This window comes from Adiantum capillus-veneris, chromosome 6 (genome assembly GCF_014529385.1).
Source record: "Adiantum capillus-veneris isolate H3 chromosome 6, ASM1452938v2, whole genome shotgun sequence".
Taxonomy (NCBI): Eukaryota; Viridiplantae; Streptophyta; class Polypodiopsida; order Polypodiales; family Pteridaceae; genus Adiantum; species Adiantum capillus-veneris.
Genome location: NC_140936.1, coordinates 30,533,836 through 30,552,436, shown reverse-complemented (window position 1 = coordinate 30,552,436; position 18,601 = coordinate 30,533,836). Strand labels below are relative to the sequence as shown.

Sequence of the window (18,601 nt, the reverse complement as noted above, 5' to 3'; positions counted from 1 at the left end):
AATCATTATCATTCAATTCATCATGCTGCTCATAATCATGCAAATTCTGTGTGTCATGCTGTGGAGAAAAAGAGATTGAGAGAATCTCCTTATCCCGAATCCTTTCAACCTTGTCCTGCATATTAGCAATGAGAGATTGAGAAGGAGCAATGTCCTCTCCATGAATGACAATAGGAGAATCACTGTCGGCATTGAGAGTTTTAGTGTTAGCCGCAAATTTCAGGAGAGCGTCATTATCACCAAACCATCGAATGCCTAAAATCATATCACATCCTGAGAGAGGAGAAACAACAAATCTTCTAGTGAAGGCAGTCTATTGGATTGCAAACAATACATCAAGGCACTCCTTCGTGATGAGAGCGTCCATCCCAGGACGAAAGCCAGAGACCTCAATAGGAGATATCGGACTAACTTCGAGGCGGGCTCTCTCAACAAGAGAGGGACTGTTCACATCATGCATACTACTTGAGTCAAACAATATGACAAAACGGTGCCCCGACGTACGACCATAACATTTAATGAGAGAATCATCAATGGGAGGGTCCTGAGAAACTTTGGGCACACCCGTGTTATCATTCATTGCATTGACAAATGTAGTGGGTGCTGTGGGTTCTTTAGATTCATTCGATTCAAGCTTAGGACATGTTCTTTTTATGTGACCCTTAATGTGACAATGACAACAACGACCTTCCTTAGAACACGTGCTTTGTTCTTCCGACGTGATCTTGTGCTACCTTTTCATCTGGAGTAAGCTTAGGTTTAGCAATTGTGTTAGCCTTACCCTTAGATTCATTGGAAGAATTCTTTGATGAGAGACTGTTGGAAGATTGGTTAGAAGAGTTATCATTCTTACCGTTCTTACCGTTCTGAGGGTTCTGAGAAGTCTGCGGGGTACTTGTGGAACTCTTGTTCTCCTTAGGCTTTCCCTTGTTGTGCTTCATCTCCTGTGCGAGAGCAATCGCTACCACCTTGTTGAGATCGATTGGATCGAGAACCTCGACATTGTACTTGATATACTCGTCCAATCCAAAGAGAAAAGCCTCTTTGCGTTCTTCATCCGACATGCATAGTTGGGTACCTACCTGCAAAACACGATTAGAAAAAGACATGACCGGCATACCATTTTGCTTGAGAGTGCGCCAATCGTCCTTCAATCGTACGAGGTACTAAGGTGGCATAAACCGCGCCTTGAGCTTGTCTTGGAAATCAGCCCAACTAAAAGAGAGGGGCGTGAAATCGTCGGCTGCCTCTAGGTGCGCAGCTAGCTGTGCCTCTTGTCATGCATGGTACCAATTGATGGCATCACCGGCAAGGCACATAGCTGCCGTCAGAACTTTGCTATTGCCTGTTTTCTTAGTTGCCGCAAAATAAGCATTAAATTGATGCAACCAAGAATGAATCATTGTAGCATCCATCTTACCGTGATACTTACTGAAAGTAAACTTTTTTGTAACCGGATGGTTGGAATCCGCGTCGTGGCTTGCGCCACTTGACGAACTCCCACGATCTTTGGGTGGTTCGGTCTTCGAGGCTAGGACTTGGGCAAGCAACTCTTGAGTGCGTAGCTCTCGTCGAGCTTCACGCTCGGCCTCCAAAGCTACGGCTCGTGCTGTCGCTTCCTCCTTCCTTATTTCTTTTCTTTCTTTTTGCGTCGCGCTCGCGTTCTAAAGCAATGCGATTTTCTTTTTGTTATGCGGCAAATGTTGCGTTTCTTTCGCCGCGCTCGCGGTCCTTGGCTTCTTGGTCTACGGCCATTCTTGCAATTCTGTCGTCGCGTTCACGGTCTCTTTTGTCGCGCTCACGGTCCTGAGCAAGGCGACTTGCTTCTTGTCTATCCATCATGGCCATCATTTGCTTGACCATTTCCTCCATAGGGTTTGGTGGACTTGTTGGAGTAGATGGCGAAGGGGGAGGGTTGAAGAAATCATCTCCGGGCGGGGACGAGTCTTCGTCGCCTCTCTCATGCTCATCACCTGTATGCGAAGTATCCATTCCGCTTCGGGTGACGACCATGCACTATCATCTTGGGTTCTTAGCTCGCAAGGAACTTGGGTTCTTGAGGGTCTTGGTTCTTGAGGTCCTTGATTCGTGAGAATCTTGGGTTCTTGAGGTTCTTGAGTCTTGAGGTTCTTGGGTTCTTGAGGTTTTCTTTCGCTTGCAAATCTCGTTGGAGAAGGATCTTCTCTTCACCCGAGTTCTACTCCTTTCTGCTGGCGCATGTTGCTAAATTGGCTTTATCTGACAGAAAAATAATTCTAAATGAATTATTGGATTCATAAGTGAGGGTTTTCTCGCTTGGAACATCAAGGAAAAATAATTCTAAATGAATTATTGGAATTTTAAGTGAGGGTTTTTCTCACTGGAGACATTCGAGTACAGAGTATTCCTAGTGCGTCATTCAAAGTAATGACGATAGCACTGTGAACGAGAATATCTGTAAGGCCACCAGGAACGGGTACTTCTGATGCGTCACATCGGATGGGTGACAGGGAGCATCGGGAAGAAGTATCCGACCATCCGGGAACGGACATCTCTGATGCGTCATAGGATGGGTGACATAGAGCATCGTGAAGGGGATTGTACCGTAAGTTCGGTAGGAAAGGACTAGGTGATGGGTATTCTTGATGCGTCACAAGGTGGCTGACGGGTGCATCGGAAAGGGGATATCCATAGTCGAGAGAAAATCCGAACTGGAAAGAGGAATACGCGTAAAGACGCAAGCACAAGAATAAAGATGGGTTTTGAGAAGCTTTTCTTAAAAAGCGGAAAATTTGAACGAGTTTTCCGGGAAGAGCAAACGCTTTCCCGCGAGGAATCTATGTTTGCATTGCATTCGTGCATGTGGTTGCATCCAGGGACGCCTGGGAAGTACTGTGAAAGCATTGATTTTAACTTATAAGGTTTTATTGAGTTTTTGGGCATGTTCAGACCAATTTTAAAAATATGCCGACCGTCCACTTAATAAGTGGGCAACCACTTAGAAAATAAAGCAACAAAACCAACCAGCGAATTCTCTCTCCCTATTTCGGATAGAGCAGGAAAAAAAAAAAAAAAAACGAAAAAAAAAATCTCTCCGCGAGCAGCTATTCGTGCCGTGGTGAAGGAGCTATAAAAGCACCACATGCCCTCACCGAAGGGAGGTTGCCAGCACCAGCAAGAGAAGACTCTGCCGCCAAGAGACGCGAGAGATCGCGAGACTACGAAGCACGGAAGTCGCTTTTCTCGCGCAAGAGCGACAGGTACCTATTGTGGATTCGCCATACGAATTGTTGTCGTGTGTTTGCGTGTGTGTTTGCAGGTACTTCCATCGCGAAGGAGAAGCGAGAAGGCTTCGGCCTACGCTTGGGAATTCCGGAAACGGAATTCGGAAATTGTCTACGGAGTCTCAACTCCGAGTACAGACGGAAAAAGGATTGAGAGCTTGTCTCTCGGATTTCCCTTACGGGAAGGAACGACCATTGAGTCAGAGATTTAGAACGGAGGGGTTTTCTCCGGTTCTTGTGCTTGTAAAAAGATTCTCCCTAATAAAGAATTCTCTTTAAGGGGGGGGGCCAGCCCATCTTCTAGTCCCCAGTACTGTGTCGATCTTCTCACTCTCTCTCTCTCTCTCTCTCTCTCTCTCTCTCTCTCTCTCTCTCTCTCTCTCTATATATATATATATATATATATATATATATATCCTTTGGCTTCAATAATAAGAGAGATAAATTCTATTTATCTGAGTATATTTTATATTGTTATGCGCTCCCGTTTGTGACAGCGCACCCCTTGGCGGCCTTGCGCTCACACCAAGGTTGCTCTTTCCAACCTCACGTCGATTGGCCGGCCGCTAAGTGCACGGTCCGCTCTCAATGAGTGAAAACAGACACAAGGGGAGGCTAGACAAGCCCTTCTTTCTTGGGATTCCTGTCATCTTCAACAAAACACGATTAGGAATCGCCACGCCCAAAGTAAACTTGGGTTCGTGCGATCACAACAAGCAAAAAAAAATTCTTGTGGTTCTTGTGGTTCTTTCCTTGAGTAATGCAGAACACTTCCAAAGCTCTGATACCAATGTTAGGTGCAGCGGAATGAATGTTGTATTTTCTCAAGATTAGTGATCTTTATTGCTCAAGGTTCCTTTTAGTTCTTAGGGAAAGAAAGAGCTTTCCGTCTTATGGAGAGTGCTATGATCACGAACAAAGTGAATGGATATTGTGCGTGCAAGTGAATGAGACTAAGAGAAGGAGAGAGAAGAGATACGACACCCGAGAGGTTGTAAAACCCTCCTCCGAAGGCCCCACTCTCGTCGGCGAGAGTGGTCTACTTTGATTGCACAAAGGTGTACAATGCGAATGCGATGGACTGATGCAATGGGACTATGCCGATGACGACGACGGTGATGACGACGGCTAAATCTGGGATCTTCTAATCGCTGAATTCGGGGACTGTTTTGGTGGCTGAGTTAAAATGACTGTTTTGGCTGCGTTTTCTTTGGCTAATGATGGGGGAACTTCTGCAACTATTATGGGCCAAGGTGGTACCAAACGTACTGTACGTGGCGTATATGTACGGATTGTACGTTGTTCCGTATAGGAAAAAATTTTATGTACGTAAAAATACGTACTCTTGTAAAAAAACCGCAAAATACTAAATTTTCTAGGACTTTTCCAATATAAATCAAGAGAGAAGCCAACAACTTATAGAAACATTCAAAGACATGTTTTACAAGACAACCACATACTGTGTAACTACTGCAAGAGACTTAAAAGTTAAGACGACATTGATAATTGAACAAGAACATCAAAGTTCAAGAGTCAAATGAGATCTGAAATAACAATGAACACACCAATGCTGAAAACATCAAATGACAAAGTACCATAGGTGATAGCCTACAAGGCCCACGCCATAACAAAAGGCTCATCATCAATCATAAATGAAACCATCCTACTCAAAAAATTTGTCTATAGAGTAGTAGAAAGCACTAAATAGCTAGCTCAAAGCTAGCCCATCATCCATGTGATGGCCCCATCCTCAAAAAAAATCATCAGATGCAGATGAAGACTCTGTTGAAGAGACCAAGTCCCCATCCGTCAGAACATTGCCCTCTTCGTCGTACTTTGGCTCTGGCATCACGGACACCTGTGCCACATGTAGATCATCCTCTATTGCCTCTATCGAAGCCTGAATGAGACGAACAGCCTCGTTTGCCCGTTTCTGAGAAGAACGAACAAGTAGCTTCCCTTTATGAATGCTCTCTCTTCGAGCACTATCTGGGCCTGGAGCATGCTCTGTAACAGACTTGGACACTCCAAGTCAAGAATCAACTGCGACAGCACCAAATAACCACTTCAAAACAATTCACAGATCACAATAGATTTGCACTGGCCCGGCGGAGCTCCGTGCCTAGAGATATTGGCCCCAAAGACTGGCGCCCCTTTCGGTATTTCTTTTTATATTAATCAGTTCAAAGTACAAGAGAGTGGGTCGGGATTCACTCTCAAACTCTGCGTCCAGATGCGCTGAGAAGTGAGGCCCTCACCACTAATTTAAAGGTTACAAGGGATGCCCAAAAGCAGAGCCCCAAAAGCTTTTAAAATAAAAAGCATAAGAGCTCAAAAGCTCTTCTCTCTCAAGTTCTCCTTTTTTTTTGTTAAAAACAAGCATTCTCTTCAAAAGCGAAATTCGCGTCGCTCATCATTTTTATTTTATTTTAAAGATTTTTTTTTCCAACCTCCACGATTTCCGAAAATTAGGGTTTTTGGCAGAAATTAGGGTTTGCAGGAATTTTAGGGTTTCTGGCAGAAATTAGGGTTTCTGTTGTCCGCCACGTCATCACTTTGTGACATACCCCCTCTTGAAAGCATTGTAATCGACCGCAATTACGCTTGCAAAACTGACAAAAGCCATAAATCGTGTTAGCAAACACTGACTGTTAGTACCTACGTACTAGGAACACACATCTAGCACATGTACAAAATCGACAGTCACATCACACGACATCACCAGACATCACAGGACATCACATGACATTCAACATTCATTCGGATCTTAGACCATGATTTATTGGCAATGTAGCTAGCAATCACATCTAGGTCCAATCGGGACCTCATCGATGTCCGATTGACTAACCCCTATTGCAACCATGTCTATTCGAGATCAATCAGACCAAAATGCTGCAGTCATTTTGGCTATCAGTTCCTGCACTCACAAGAAGTCAAGAACAAATCAATATCATTATCAGGAATTCCATTTCATAAAGTCATCCAGCAGAATACTGTCAGCTCTCAGTATCCCTGAAGCTCAAAGAGACATCAGTGACTTTAGTATCAAAATCAAGGCATCTGTTGACAAGGGAGCGGAGTGACTCCCCTCTTGTGCATCCCACTGCACCGGATCTCCGGCCAAGCTGAATTCTGGGTTCCATTTGGAGTAGACTATGCTAAACCAAAACATCGAGGTAAAGTTTCACAATCCGAGGAGTATCTGCTAGGTCCTCCTCCTCCATCCACTTCGCATCAAATGTAGGAAAGTTCTTGAACTTAACCAAGAACCGCCTTCGGACTTTACCTTTCTTCATATCGTTATGTGCCAAAATCTGTTCAGAAACAAGGATCTCCTCGTTTTCTTCCACTTCGGGTTGCTCATCAGGCTCCCCATCATCAGGCACATCACCCTTAACAGGTTTCAAGAGATTCACATGCAATGCATTGTGAATCCTCCAAGTATCTGGCAGTTTCAATCGGAAGGAGACATCATTTATCTTGTCAGTGATCTGGAAAGGTCCGTAGTATCGCATACTAAGCTTTGGAAAAAGCCTCTCCTTTCCCTTTTTCTTTCAATGGCGTGCCTTCTCAAAACGTAAGAGCACCCAATCATCCTCCTTCAATTTCAAGTCGCGACGATGGCGATCCGCTGCCTTTTTCTGTCGTTCTTGACTCCTGCAAAGTCTCGCGAACCTTGGCAAAAGCCATATCCAAATCTCACGAATATTCATCCGCTTCCAATATCTAATCTTTCGTGCTCAGGGAGGATGGAACCTTCGCAGCACTTTCAACAATCTCACATGGCATCTTCTCTGTCGAAGAGTGTATCGTGTTATTGTAGGCAAATTCCACCAAAGGTAAGTTCTTTTCCCATTGAGTCTTCTGATCCGAGATACAAGACTTCAATAAATCTAAAACCACTGAATTGGCAATCTCAAATTGTCCGTCAGTCTGCAAGTGGAACGATGACGAGAATTGCAACCGCGTGCCAATGTTCTCCCAAATTGCCTTCCAAAACAAACTCATAAATCTGGGGTCTCTGTTGGAGACAATCGTCTCAGACGTGCCATGTAATCGGAAAATCATCGTGATCATTCTGTGTAATCGGGAGATCAAAAATGAAATCCATTTCAATACTTTCCCAGGGGCGGGTGGGTATGGGTAAAGGGTGTAACAATCCCTGTGCCTTATGCCTGTCAAACTTGACCTTCTGGCATACTGCGCACAACTCTTCCGCGTCCTTTTTGAGTCACGGCCAAAAGAAGTATCTCTCTACCCCTTTCATGGTGGTAGCAATGCCGCGGTGACCTGTAAAAGGTGGACAGTGGCATTCAGTCATAACCTTTTCCCTCAACGGTTGTGTAACGCACAACATAGTCTTTTTCATCAAGTAGCCTTCCCGAAGGGAGTATCCAGCTATTGTCTCTCCATCCTGTATCCGTGTGAAAATATCTGCAAAATCTGTATCTGTGGCATACTGATCGACCATATCCTCGAAGCTCCTATGATGTATCGCGGAAATAGCCAGAACCAACGGTTTCCGAGACAAAGTATCTGCCACTACATTCTTCTGTCCCTGCACATGGACAATCTGGAAGTGGAACTGTGACAAGATGTTCGCTCACCGCATCTGCTTTTCCGAAAGCTGCTTTTGTGACAAGAAGTAGCGCAAACTCTGATGGTCTGTAAAAACAGTAAAATCCGCTCCGAGTAGGTAATGCCGCCACTGAGTAAGAGCATGGGTAACCGCCAAAAGCTCTTTCTGATAAATCTGTGTTGTCATCTCCGGCCTAGAGAACAAACGGCTCTTGTAAGCTATGACATGGTCTTCTTGCATCAAGACCGTACCCAAACTACGACCACAAGCATCACAATATACTTCAAATGACTTCTGCAAGTCCGGCAAAGTCAAAACAGGTCCTGTAGTCAACTTCTCTTTCAATGTCCGAAAGGCAGTCACCTCTATGGGTCCCCATGGAAAAGGTACTCCTTTCTGTGTCAAGGTATGCAAAGGGGAAGCAACCTCTGCAAACTTTCGTATGAACCGCCTGTAGTACAAACACAGTCCCAAGAAGCTTCTAACTTCATGGACATTCCTCAAATTGGGCCAATCACGGATAGTCTCTATCTTGGCCGGGTCCATTTGCACTCTTGCTGCTGACACAATGTGTCCCAAAAAGTGTATCTCTGGTAGGAAAAATTCACTTTTCTTTGCATTAATCACTAACGTGTGATCTCGTAATGCCTGAAAGACTTGAAGCAGACGATCTCTGTGTTCTGCCTCATTCTTGGAGAAAACAATGATGTCGTCAAAGAAAGTGCCAACAAATAGCCTGTACTCTCGAAAAATCCTGTCCATCATCTGGTTAAATGTCGCAGGAGCATTGGTTAAGCCAAAAGGCATCACCAAAAACTCAAATAACCCAAAAGTCGTCCGAAAAGCTGTCTTGTAGACATCTGCTGGCGCTATCCTGATCTGATGATATCCACTCTTCAAGTCAATCCTGCTAAAGCACGAGGATCCCTATAACCTGCCCGAAGCATCTGAGTATCCTGAAAAAATATCAAACTTGATCGAGTGGCCACCTTCCTTAAACTCTCGGACTTTCTTGCTTTTATCTTCGAGAAAGTCATACTGGTTGGCTTTGTAAAAATTCTTCTTGTTCGCATAGAAGTTTCCATCATTAGAATCTGAGCTGTCTGTAGACGAGTCCTCAGTAGAACTGTCAGTCTCTGGGTGAGATTTAGTCTTCTTTGCCTTTTTCTTACCCTTTCCGAAGCTTTGTTTCTTGCTTCGCTTTTTTTTTTGCTTTTTCTGTCTTCTTCGCTCGAGTCTGAAGAGCTAGAAGAACTGTCAGAAGAAGAAGAAGAACTGGGTAAGCCTTCAAACTTGGCACGCTCCTTCTGTTTCTTTGCGTTGTCGAATGTCGACCGACGACCCAAATATCTTGGGAAGTCAGTGCCTTTCTTCTGCTTTTTGCCGTGCTTTTTTGTCTTTCTTTTGCACGTCGAAAAGCTGAGCAATCCGTGCATCAACCACGTTCTCCAGTTCCTTCTCCGTATATTTCTTGGAGGCAGAAGGTTTCTTGAGAGCGGGTTTCGGGAGTGGTGTTGTGGTTCTTTGCCACTCCATCTGTACCTCTTCCAAAGAGGTCTAGTTCATATATTTTGCCATCTTCGGGTCCTTGGCAAAACTGAGCATCATCTTCGTTGCATCGCCGATCAATTGACGACGCGTCATCTCTCTTTCCTCCGCTGGAGTAGGCCTAGGCGGGCCATACTCCATGCCGGAATCTTCGTTGTGATCCTTGCCCGCATCTCCAGATGCAGAGAGAGTCGACTTATCATTGCCTGAAGCCATAGGTGCCGCGGAAAAAAATTCGGGGATCGGATTTCCCGTAGAAGAGAAATCGGCCGTGCTCTGATACCACTGTAACAGACTTGGACACTCCAAGTCAAGAATCAACCGCGACAGCACCAAATAACCACTTCAAAACAATTCACAGATCACAATAGATTTGCACTGGCCCGACGGAGTTCCGTGCCTAGAGATATTGGCCCCAAAGACTGACGCCCCTTTCGGTATTTCTTTTTATATTAATCAGTTCAAAGTACAAGAGAGTGGGTCGGGATTCACTCTCAGACTCTGCGTCCAGATGCTCTGAGAAGTGAGGCCCTCACCACTAATTTAAAGGTTACAAGGGAATGCCCAAAAGCAGAGCCCCAAAAGCTTTTAAAATAAAAAGCATAAGAGCTCAAAAGCTCTTCTCTCTCAAGTTCTCCTTTTTTTTTTGTTTAAAAAAAGTATTTTCTTCAAAAGCGAAATTCGTGTCGTTCATCTTTAAAAAAAAGTAAATTAAAAAAAAAAAATCTCCCTAGCCTCCGCGATTTCTGAAAATTAGGGTTTCTGGCAAAAATTAGGGTTTGCAGGAACTTTAGGGTTTTTGGCAAAAATTAGGGTTTCTGCTGTCCGCCACGTCATCACTTTGTGACATGCTCACGTAGAGGAATAGCCAAAGCTCGTGCGCGTGACCTCGTCACACGCCGATCAACAGTCTCCAACTCCTTGTGAAGCAGCCGAATAATCTCGTCCTGCTCATTTTTTATCTGCATCTCCACCTCCTCTATAGCACAAGGATCTGCCACCATCTTCACGCGTGTTGGGTCCGCCTGTTGAAAAATGAAAATAGAGGAAATATTATTTAGTATGTACTAAGTACTCAATGGCCGAGTGTATCATGATTCATGATTCAATCATTCATGTGAAAATTAATAGTAGACCTGCTTGGGTGTTACCAAAGCGTGGTAGCCTCGCACAAGCCTCATATTTGCTCGGCAATAGACTAACTTCTCTATGCTGAGACGATTGCGGATCTTCGTATGTATCAAGGATTAAGCGCTCCAGTTGCGCTCGCATGCACCAGCCGAGCAATCCTACAACAATGAGCATTGAGATTTAATATATGGCAATAGTAAATACGAATTACATTGTACAAAAACTATAAGTCTCAAGATTCTCAATTACCTGTGAAAGTACTTGTAAAGCCAGATGTGTAAGCGTTGGAAGACCTCATCTCCCATAATTTTGCCACCATGTAAGAGGAAACTTGGTAGCCTCTGGCCTCAACACCACAGCTCTAGCAAAGGATGGTCCTAGATTGTTCATGAAGCTGATCATCTCTACATCAATCTCCAGCTGATCGTCAATGTCGTACATCATATTGATGTAATCATCCTTGAGCTTTAAGAGACTTTTCTCATGGAAAAGCTCTGGCATCTTGTAGAAAGGATGAAGCAATGCAGCCATCCCATGAATGGGACGATGGGACGACTCATGAAAGTCCATCTCCTTTCTACAATGGCCATGATGTCATCTCGGCTGAGATTTTCAGCAATAAAACAAAGCTGAATTGGCAAATTCAAATGACAACTACTAGAAGATTTGCAACAGAAGCAATAATCGATTTCAAAAGACAAGTACTTACCAGCTCTGTGTCAGAGACACGCACTCTGTAATGTGTCTCTTCATCTCCATGAAGAGATGATAGACTAGGCCCAATGTAGAGCCCTCCATGTCTGTGACTCGAAGAAGCACATACACTGGCTGCAATGCCATTGTCAAACTCTAAACCTGTGTCCAAAAGGACTCATCGAGCACCCATCGTCGTTGTATGTATTTAGTGGGCTCTGTCTACGAGTGATGCATCAATCTCCACTTCAGGTCCACGACCGTCTGGAGAAGTGGATCCCTCAATTTGAAGAGTCTCTGTAGCACTAAATACATATAAGCAAATCTGGTCTTTGAGGGTCGCACCATATCAAGTGGACTGTGACTCCTGAAGATAGCTAAAGCTTGATGTTTCTTGTGGAAAAAGGTGGTCATCTTAGTGGCATCTGTAACAATAGGCAATACCCAAGGCAACTTGCCTATATCCTCCATAAGTAAGTCAAGACAATGCGCAGCACATGGAGTCCAAGAAATCCGAGGGTAAGCTGCCTCGACCATTTCACCCATAAGTTTACAATTTGAGGCATTGTACAACCTGTACCACATTCTCCTTCCCAATCTCATCAATAGCTTTCTTGATGTGCCCAAAGATAAACTCACCACTGATGCGCTCCCCGACCTTCCTTGCATCCGCAGCGCGCAAGAAGTATGTGCCAAGACAAGACGACACAAGAATATTAATGATGTGCCGCCTACGAACATCACTCTAGCCATCTGATATGATGGTGCACCCAAACTGCTGCCAACTGGCCTTGACCGGGACCAAAGCCTTATCTATCAAAGCCTTCTGCTCATCAAGCATTGTAGTGCGCATCTTCTTATACTCCACCCCTGACCATGAATCTGTGTAACCAACATCAGCTATAGCCCGGACCATCCTCTTCCATTGCTCAGTTCTCAAAACATTGAAGGAGATGTTGCACTCAATGAGAGTGCGAGCAATCTCCATCTCAGCCACCTTTTGACGCTCCTTCACCCAAGAAAGAGAGTTCACACACGAAGACGAGGTGCTTTGCCTACGTGCATCCATATCACCTCGATCTTTCTCCTCCTCCACAACTCGAGCCCTCTTTCTACTAAAATCAGCAGTGGGATGATCCTCTTGAACCTCGGAAGATGAACCACCAAAATCCCCAATAAGAGCATCATGAAGAGCATCTTGTGTGTGTTGGCTACTTGTAATTTTTTTTGGTGTTGGTACTTCCGAAAAATTCTCTGCAATCAGCTTGTCCCTAATATCCTGTGGAACCTTTTTGCACCCTCCACAATTGTTGGTCGTGCCAATGCCTGTTAGGTGCTTGACGACACGAGAAATTGTACTCGTGAGCTGAAAATTACAGTACTTGCATTGCCATCGTCGAGTGCCGAAACCCGTTGGCCTGGAGTGTTGATAATGCGGATGACATTGGTATGCTCCTTTCAATAGGGGTTGCATGGCTTAGGCATGATGAATCTATCGCAAACAATAAGACAGACACGTCACATGAGTGAGAGAAAGAGACAGAGAGAGAGAGAGAGAGGGAGCCTGCAGGAGGAACTTGGAGGATAGAGAGAGAGAGAGAGAGAGAGAGAGAGAGACTTTACCTGCACACTGTTTCTCTGCAATTTCTGTGTAGTGACTGGTTACTGGTTTTCTCTTACTGCTCAATGCTCCAGTGCCTTAAAAGTATGCCCCAAAAAATAATCGCCTAGGCCTTGCGAAACCCTCACGTTGGATAAGAGCTGGAATTTTTTTTATAAAAAAAGGCACCGTACGGATCGATCCGTACGGTACGGATCCGTACAGATCAACCGTACGGTACGGATTGGTTCCGGACGTACGTGTTGATCCTACCTTGTTATGGGCTGTATCTACTACTGTTCATCTGCTGAAAACAGAGAGTATTTGCTGCAGTTAGGGGCTGAAAACCACTAATGCTGGCTGAGGTGTCCTTTAGCCAAAAACGCTGAAGCTTGCTGGGCAAAAACGCTGGTGGCTGAAATGGAAAACGCTGGGATGGGCAGCAGGGTCTAGCGTTAGTACTTGTTGAGAAAAACACTGAAAGGCTGAAGTGACTTGCTGGCGTTTTTGCTGAGGCTGAGATCCCAAACGCTAGGCCTTGGGGCTGATCTGCAGGGGAACTGTCGCCAGAAGGGGGAAGCTTCAAGGCGAGGGATGATGCTGTGGAAACGCCAAGGGGATGGGAGAAGATGGCGAGGCTAAGTGCTGAGGGTGCTGAGGGGGGGGGTACTGCTGAGAAGTTGCCTATTGAGCGGGAAGCTCCTGCTGCCTCTTCTGTCAGAAAGTGCTAACTTGGGTTTGCTTATATATTAACTTGGCAAAATTGCCCTACCTACTTTTGTTGGAAAGTCACTTAAAAATAATAAGTGAAAATAACCAATAAATAGGAAAATAGGCTAAATGCACTGGAAAATTCCCCTAACTGATGCTAATGGATTCCGATGGGAATTCCGATGATCATGCTGTGTGCAACCGGAGGATATGCATCTATGCTAAGTGACTGGGCATGCACGGTCTACGAATAGACTCACAAAAGTGCCAGATCACTGCTAATCTAAACTGACTGGACTCACTGAACCCTGCTGTGGTGTAGCTTGTCCACATACACATAGGGTTGGGATGTGTCACGTGACATATACCCTCGATACGGGTTCTCATTCGAGACACTCACACCGTCCCAAAGGACGTTCTACTACCTTGTGTGAGTGGTGATTGGCTTCGTTAGAAGGTGAAGTATTTGAGGCTGCTAAATCAGTGCTTCATGTGCAGACAGATGGGCCATCTCGCGAAGGCATGTCCACGAAGGAGGCCTCGACCCACGCCACACACCCAACTACTAAGGCTGGCCCGGCTCAGCAAACAAGGACTCAAGAAGCACGGACGGGTACCTCCTCCGAAACAAGTGCCCAGGCAGAAGAGAGTTGGCAACAAGTTCGTGGTCGACATCGCCAAGGACCCCACGCCAGTTTGGCGACCCTGGTGGTCGGCCTGCACCAAGCCAGCAACAGTGGGTTCCCATAGGAAACCGTTTCGACCCACTACAGCCGGATGAGCCAACAGATACCCCGTCCACCTCAGCGTCGCCCCCAACATCCCCTCTGCCTACCGTCCCCACCCCTCGGCCACCACCACCACCTCCACCCGCCCCTCCCGTCTCTCCCATCCCTATCGCTAGTCACCTCGCTCCGCCGCCTGCCCCCTCACCTTGTGACCGGCCAGCGGGTCAAGTGAAGTTTTTACGCTGGCTATGGGCACATTTTACATGAGCTTTTTGGAGCCAGAGCTTTTAAGGATTAAGTGCTTTAGGCCTTATGCTTTTGGGGCTCTGGCATCGCTTATACTCTTTATAAGTGCCCTATCGGCCACTCTTTTAGGGCATCTGGACGCAGAGCTTGAGAGTTGGTTCCATCGGGAGTTGTACCAACTTGAAGTAATAATAAAGAAATACCGAAAGAGGTGCCAATCTTTGGGGCCAATACGTCTTGGCTCGGAACTCCGCCGGGTCGTGTCTTCTCTTTCAGTTATTTAAGTTGTTTTGAAGTACTAAAAGTGTTGCCAAGTGTGTAGATTACCGCTCCATCTGCCTTTTCGTCCGATCACTCGCCGGAAGTGATTACAGAGGTTAAGAACCTTCTAGGTTCTTTCTTAAGCTTAAGGAGGTTAAGAACCTTCTCGAGCTTAAGGAGGTTAAGAACCTTCTACGTTCTTTCTCAAGCTTCTAGAACTCTTTAGAAACTTCTAGATTCTTCTTCGAGCTTCTAGAACTTTGTAGATTCTTCTAAAACTTTCTAGAACTCTTCTAAGAGCTCGCATCTGTGACAAAAAGGTGCTTTTGAACCTGATGCTTTTGGAGCTCTGCTTTTGGGCATCCCTGGTAAATCTATAAGGACCCTTGGGCCTCTGACTCTCTAGAGCATCTAGCCACAGAGTCTGAGAGCAGAGGACCCTCGGAAGTTGTATTGTTGCGACTCAATAATAAAGAAATACCAAAAGGGGCGCTTGTCCTTGGGGCTAGTGCATCTGGGCGCGGAACTCCGCCGTGCCGTGTAGACTTTCCTTCTCTCTTTTTCTCGTCAAGTTCAATGATTTTACAGTTTCCGTTTGTGTGTTGCTATTGATATCTCACTTGGAGTGTCCAAGCCTGTAAAACAGCTACCACGTGTGCCATGCTGATCTCCTCTGTCAAATCTTTATCACCGTTATCTTTGTCCAGCTTGCCTTTACCTTTGTCCTTTTGTGAGTTCTTGCTTTTGCCCATGGCTTCGCATTCTCGAGCCAAACAAGGGGTCTTCTCGCATTTATAACAACCGCTCTCGAACCTCATGGGTACCAAGGCAGCTAACTGAGCACTAGTACTGCTGTCCTTGTCAAGCTTGTCTTTGCCTTTGTCCTCTAGCCAACTGGTCCATTTAGTTTTGGCTTCACAATTTTGAGCCAAACATATTGACGGCTTCCTTAAGAACCTCGTCCGTGCATAGGCCGTTAATTGGGTGTTGGTTGATCCACTTTCCATAGCCGATACATGGTGTTGGTCATTGTTGTCGCTAGCGCTCGAGCAAGGGGGGGCCATCTTGCAGGTACAAGGTCTGGAAAATATTAGGGTTCCTCCTCGCACTGCCAAAAGTCTTCGAAAAATCCCCCAAGCCGCTCCAAAGAGAATCTGCACTGCACAAGAACCCCACAATCCCTACCTCCCATAGCCCCTTTGGCTCTAGCATTTCAAAACGCTCTCTTTGGTACAAGGGGAGAGGTAGCCAACAAGGGGGAAGGTCGTTGTCTTTAGGCTCTAGTGCCAGCGTTTCAATACGCCTCGAAGGGGAGGTTCACCGTCGCCCAACTCAACATTGAGGATTTCAAAACCCTAGTTGTCAAAGCTATGCTGCCAAGGACTACTCACAACAGGAGCCACCAACGCCTAGCGTTTTATAACGTTGGCACTTTGGTACTCCGTGAGAGACTCCGACACGTTGTTTCCTCAATTTTCTCCTGGGTTTTAAAAACGCTATAACGCCAAGCAATACGACGCCGCCGCCATTGGAGAGACTCAAGAGGGCCTCCTTCACCGCGTGCTAGTTCCTCCAAAGCTTTGATACCATGTCAAAGTTCACGATGCAGAAGTGTAGAGCAATGGAGAGAATACACGAGAGAGAGAGAGAGAGAGAGAGAGAGAGAGAGACTTCTGAAACAACCAACCTTGGCAATGAATTGATGATCTATACAATGGGGGCTATGCGTGCTTCTATACTCACCTTAGCAAATTGCCTTACCCAAGATTTGACAAATAAGTAAAATAAATACCTAAAGCCAAAATAAATATTGGGATCACATTGGGCTATTCACTTGAGATGCTATAAACTTTAACAACCTCAAGGCTATTGACGACTTTTGTACACAAAGAGGGCTGACAGAGAACCTTGGGAAAAAGATCAATGGTTAATAACAGTTTTTATCCATAGTTTGCACAACATATGTACACCACACAAGCCCTTTGACATGGTTAGCACAAAAGAATCCTAACCATGTGACAAAGCACATGTTTTAAGTTCACACCTTTGAGTTCAAGTAGAGAAGAAGCTGCTGATGGTAACAGCCTTGCAACTTGCAACTGAAGAAGAAACAGTTAAATCAATCGATGAGAAGTACTCACACCAACTTCAGGATCGTCAAGTTCGAGGTCCTTGCAAATACACCTGGCAAACTCTTCTGGGTCGCTTTCAAGGTTCCCAAGATCCTACACAGATCCAAATAAAGACTAAATATGCCATGGAACGACTTTATGGAGAACCTCAAAAGATCTACTTTCTCAAAGGAAAATGCGCACCCATAAAAATTGGTCGCGGATAACTGTGCTATTCACTCTTAAATCAAGCTGCAAAAGCAGAGACCTTTTCGAATAGGAAGCTCTAAACAGATGCATTTATACAAGCTCAAATATCATACTTCTGCAGTACAATTATGCCGACCTTCAAGCAATGAACCCTCTCGCCTGCTATCATCTCTAGACCTTCATAGCTACGAAACTCGTTGACTTGGGTCTGACTTGCAACCAAGATCAACCTGTCAGCATGTGACTCTTAACTTAAATCAGAAAGCACATGACAAAGACCTGAATGGATTGGATTATGAGAGGTATGAATGCCATTGGCAGATTTAAGTCTTTCACAGTTCGCCTCGCAAAGCCAGTAATCTCCAAATCAGGCTCTGTAGAAATGGTAAGAAATCAAAAGCGCTCTCTCTCTCTCTCTCTCTCTCTCTCTCTCTCTCTCTCTCACACACACACACACACACACACACACACACACACCCCAGAGACGCACGTGCACTCACTGTGCTTACCATTAGGATTCCAAGTGAAAGCGTCCTTAAAGCGTTGCCCTTCGACCTCCACATCGATGCGGATAGGAATGAGGTTCTCTGCTGTTGGCCTGAAAGACAAGGCAAGCGCAAGCTTCAAAGATGTCTGCGCTGCTCGCACATGCAAAAACGTACAAGTAGACCATCTCGCTTACATTCGAAATTTAACGTTGGACTTGAGAGCACCACCTCCATGAGCACCCCCTTTCATGTCGGACAGTCGGACTGCGTCGCAAATGCAAACGGGACGACAACTTTAAAACGTATTGAACACCTCATTTTGAAGAGGACACCTTCGGTGTTGAGTCTTTGGGGAGGGTTGAATTTAACCAAGGGAGAAAGAATACACACAAAGCACAAGATTTAACCCCGCCGCTAACTTCCCAAATCGCCACTAATGCTCAGTTCCCTGATTCTAATCCTAATCCCCTGTACCACTCAAGGACACATGTTGAGCATGAAGGTGTCCTTAGGCAATGGAATAATAATGATTAGTAAGCTCGAGAAAACTCTCTCTATTTCCCCATTGAGTAATCATTTGCATGCACTCGTGCCTACCCCACTCATTGTATCTACTCACTCGGTTCATCCTCCTCTTTGCAGCAGTAGGTGCGTCATCATCCACCTCAACTATGTTGCTCACACAACATCCACAATCTGGCTCAAGTGACCCTTTACCCTCTTCTACGCACCAGCCTCAGCTTTACACCATGCCCTGCAACAAAACCTTGCCAAAGGAGGAACATCCCCACATCTAGGCTCTACTAAGGATGTCTCTTGTCAAACCAAAACTGAAGCTCCTGAAAACATGCAACAAACTACGTGCAATGGAGATCCTGAAACAACGGCAATAAAGAGTTCTGGTTAATAAGCATAAAATGAATATGAAAAGTGTGTACTAGTTATGATGATCTATGGGGATCACCCTCCTTTAGAAGTCCCGCGTTCTTGGTTCATAGATAATTGGATAATCAAGAGCATAAAGGTTATGCA

General features: G+C 45.3%; 1 protein-coding gene across 1 annotated transcript in view; it reads right to left on the bottom strand.

Annotated features, from left to right (window-relative positions):
* The window catches only part of BSH (transcription regulatory protein SNF5, putative (BSH)), a 32,161-nt gene extending 14,241 nt beyond the window's left edge, over positions 1-17,920 (bottom strand). Inside the window, exons 1-6 of the mRNA XM_086514110.1 lie at positions 17,764-17,920; positions 17,591-17,679; positions 17,361-17,455; positions 17,218-17,289; positions 17,076-17,123; positions 16,902-16,985 (exon numbers count right to left, since the gene is read on the bottom strand). Coding sequence (XP_086370236.1) covers positions 16,902-16,985; positions 17,076-17,123; positions 17,218-17,289; positions 17,361-17,455; positions 17,591-17,679; positions 17,764-17,819 — 444 coding nt within the window. The 5' untranslated portion in view covers positions 17,820-17,920. The remainder of the gene's footprint in view (positions 1-16,901; positions 16,986-17,075; positions 17,124-17,217; positions 17,290-17,360; positions 17,456-17,590; positions 17,680-17,763) is intronic.
* Between the last annotated feature and the right edge of the window lie 681 nt (positions 17,921-18,601).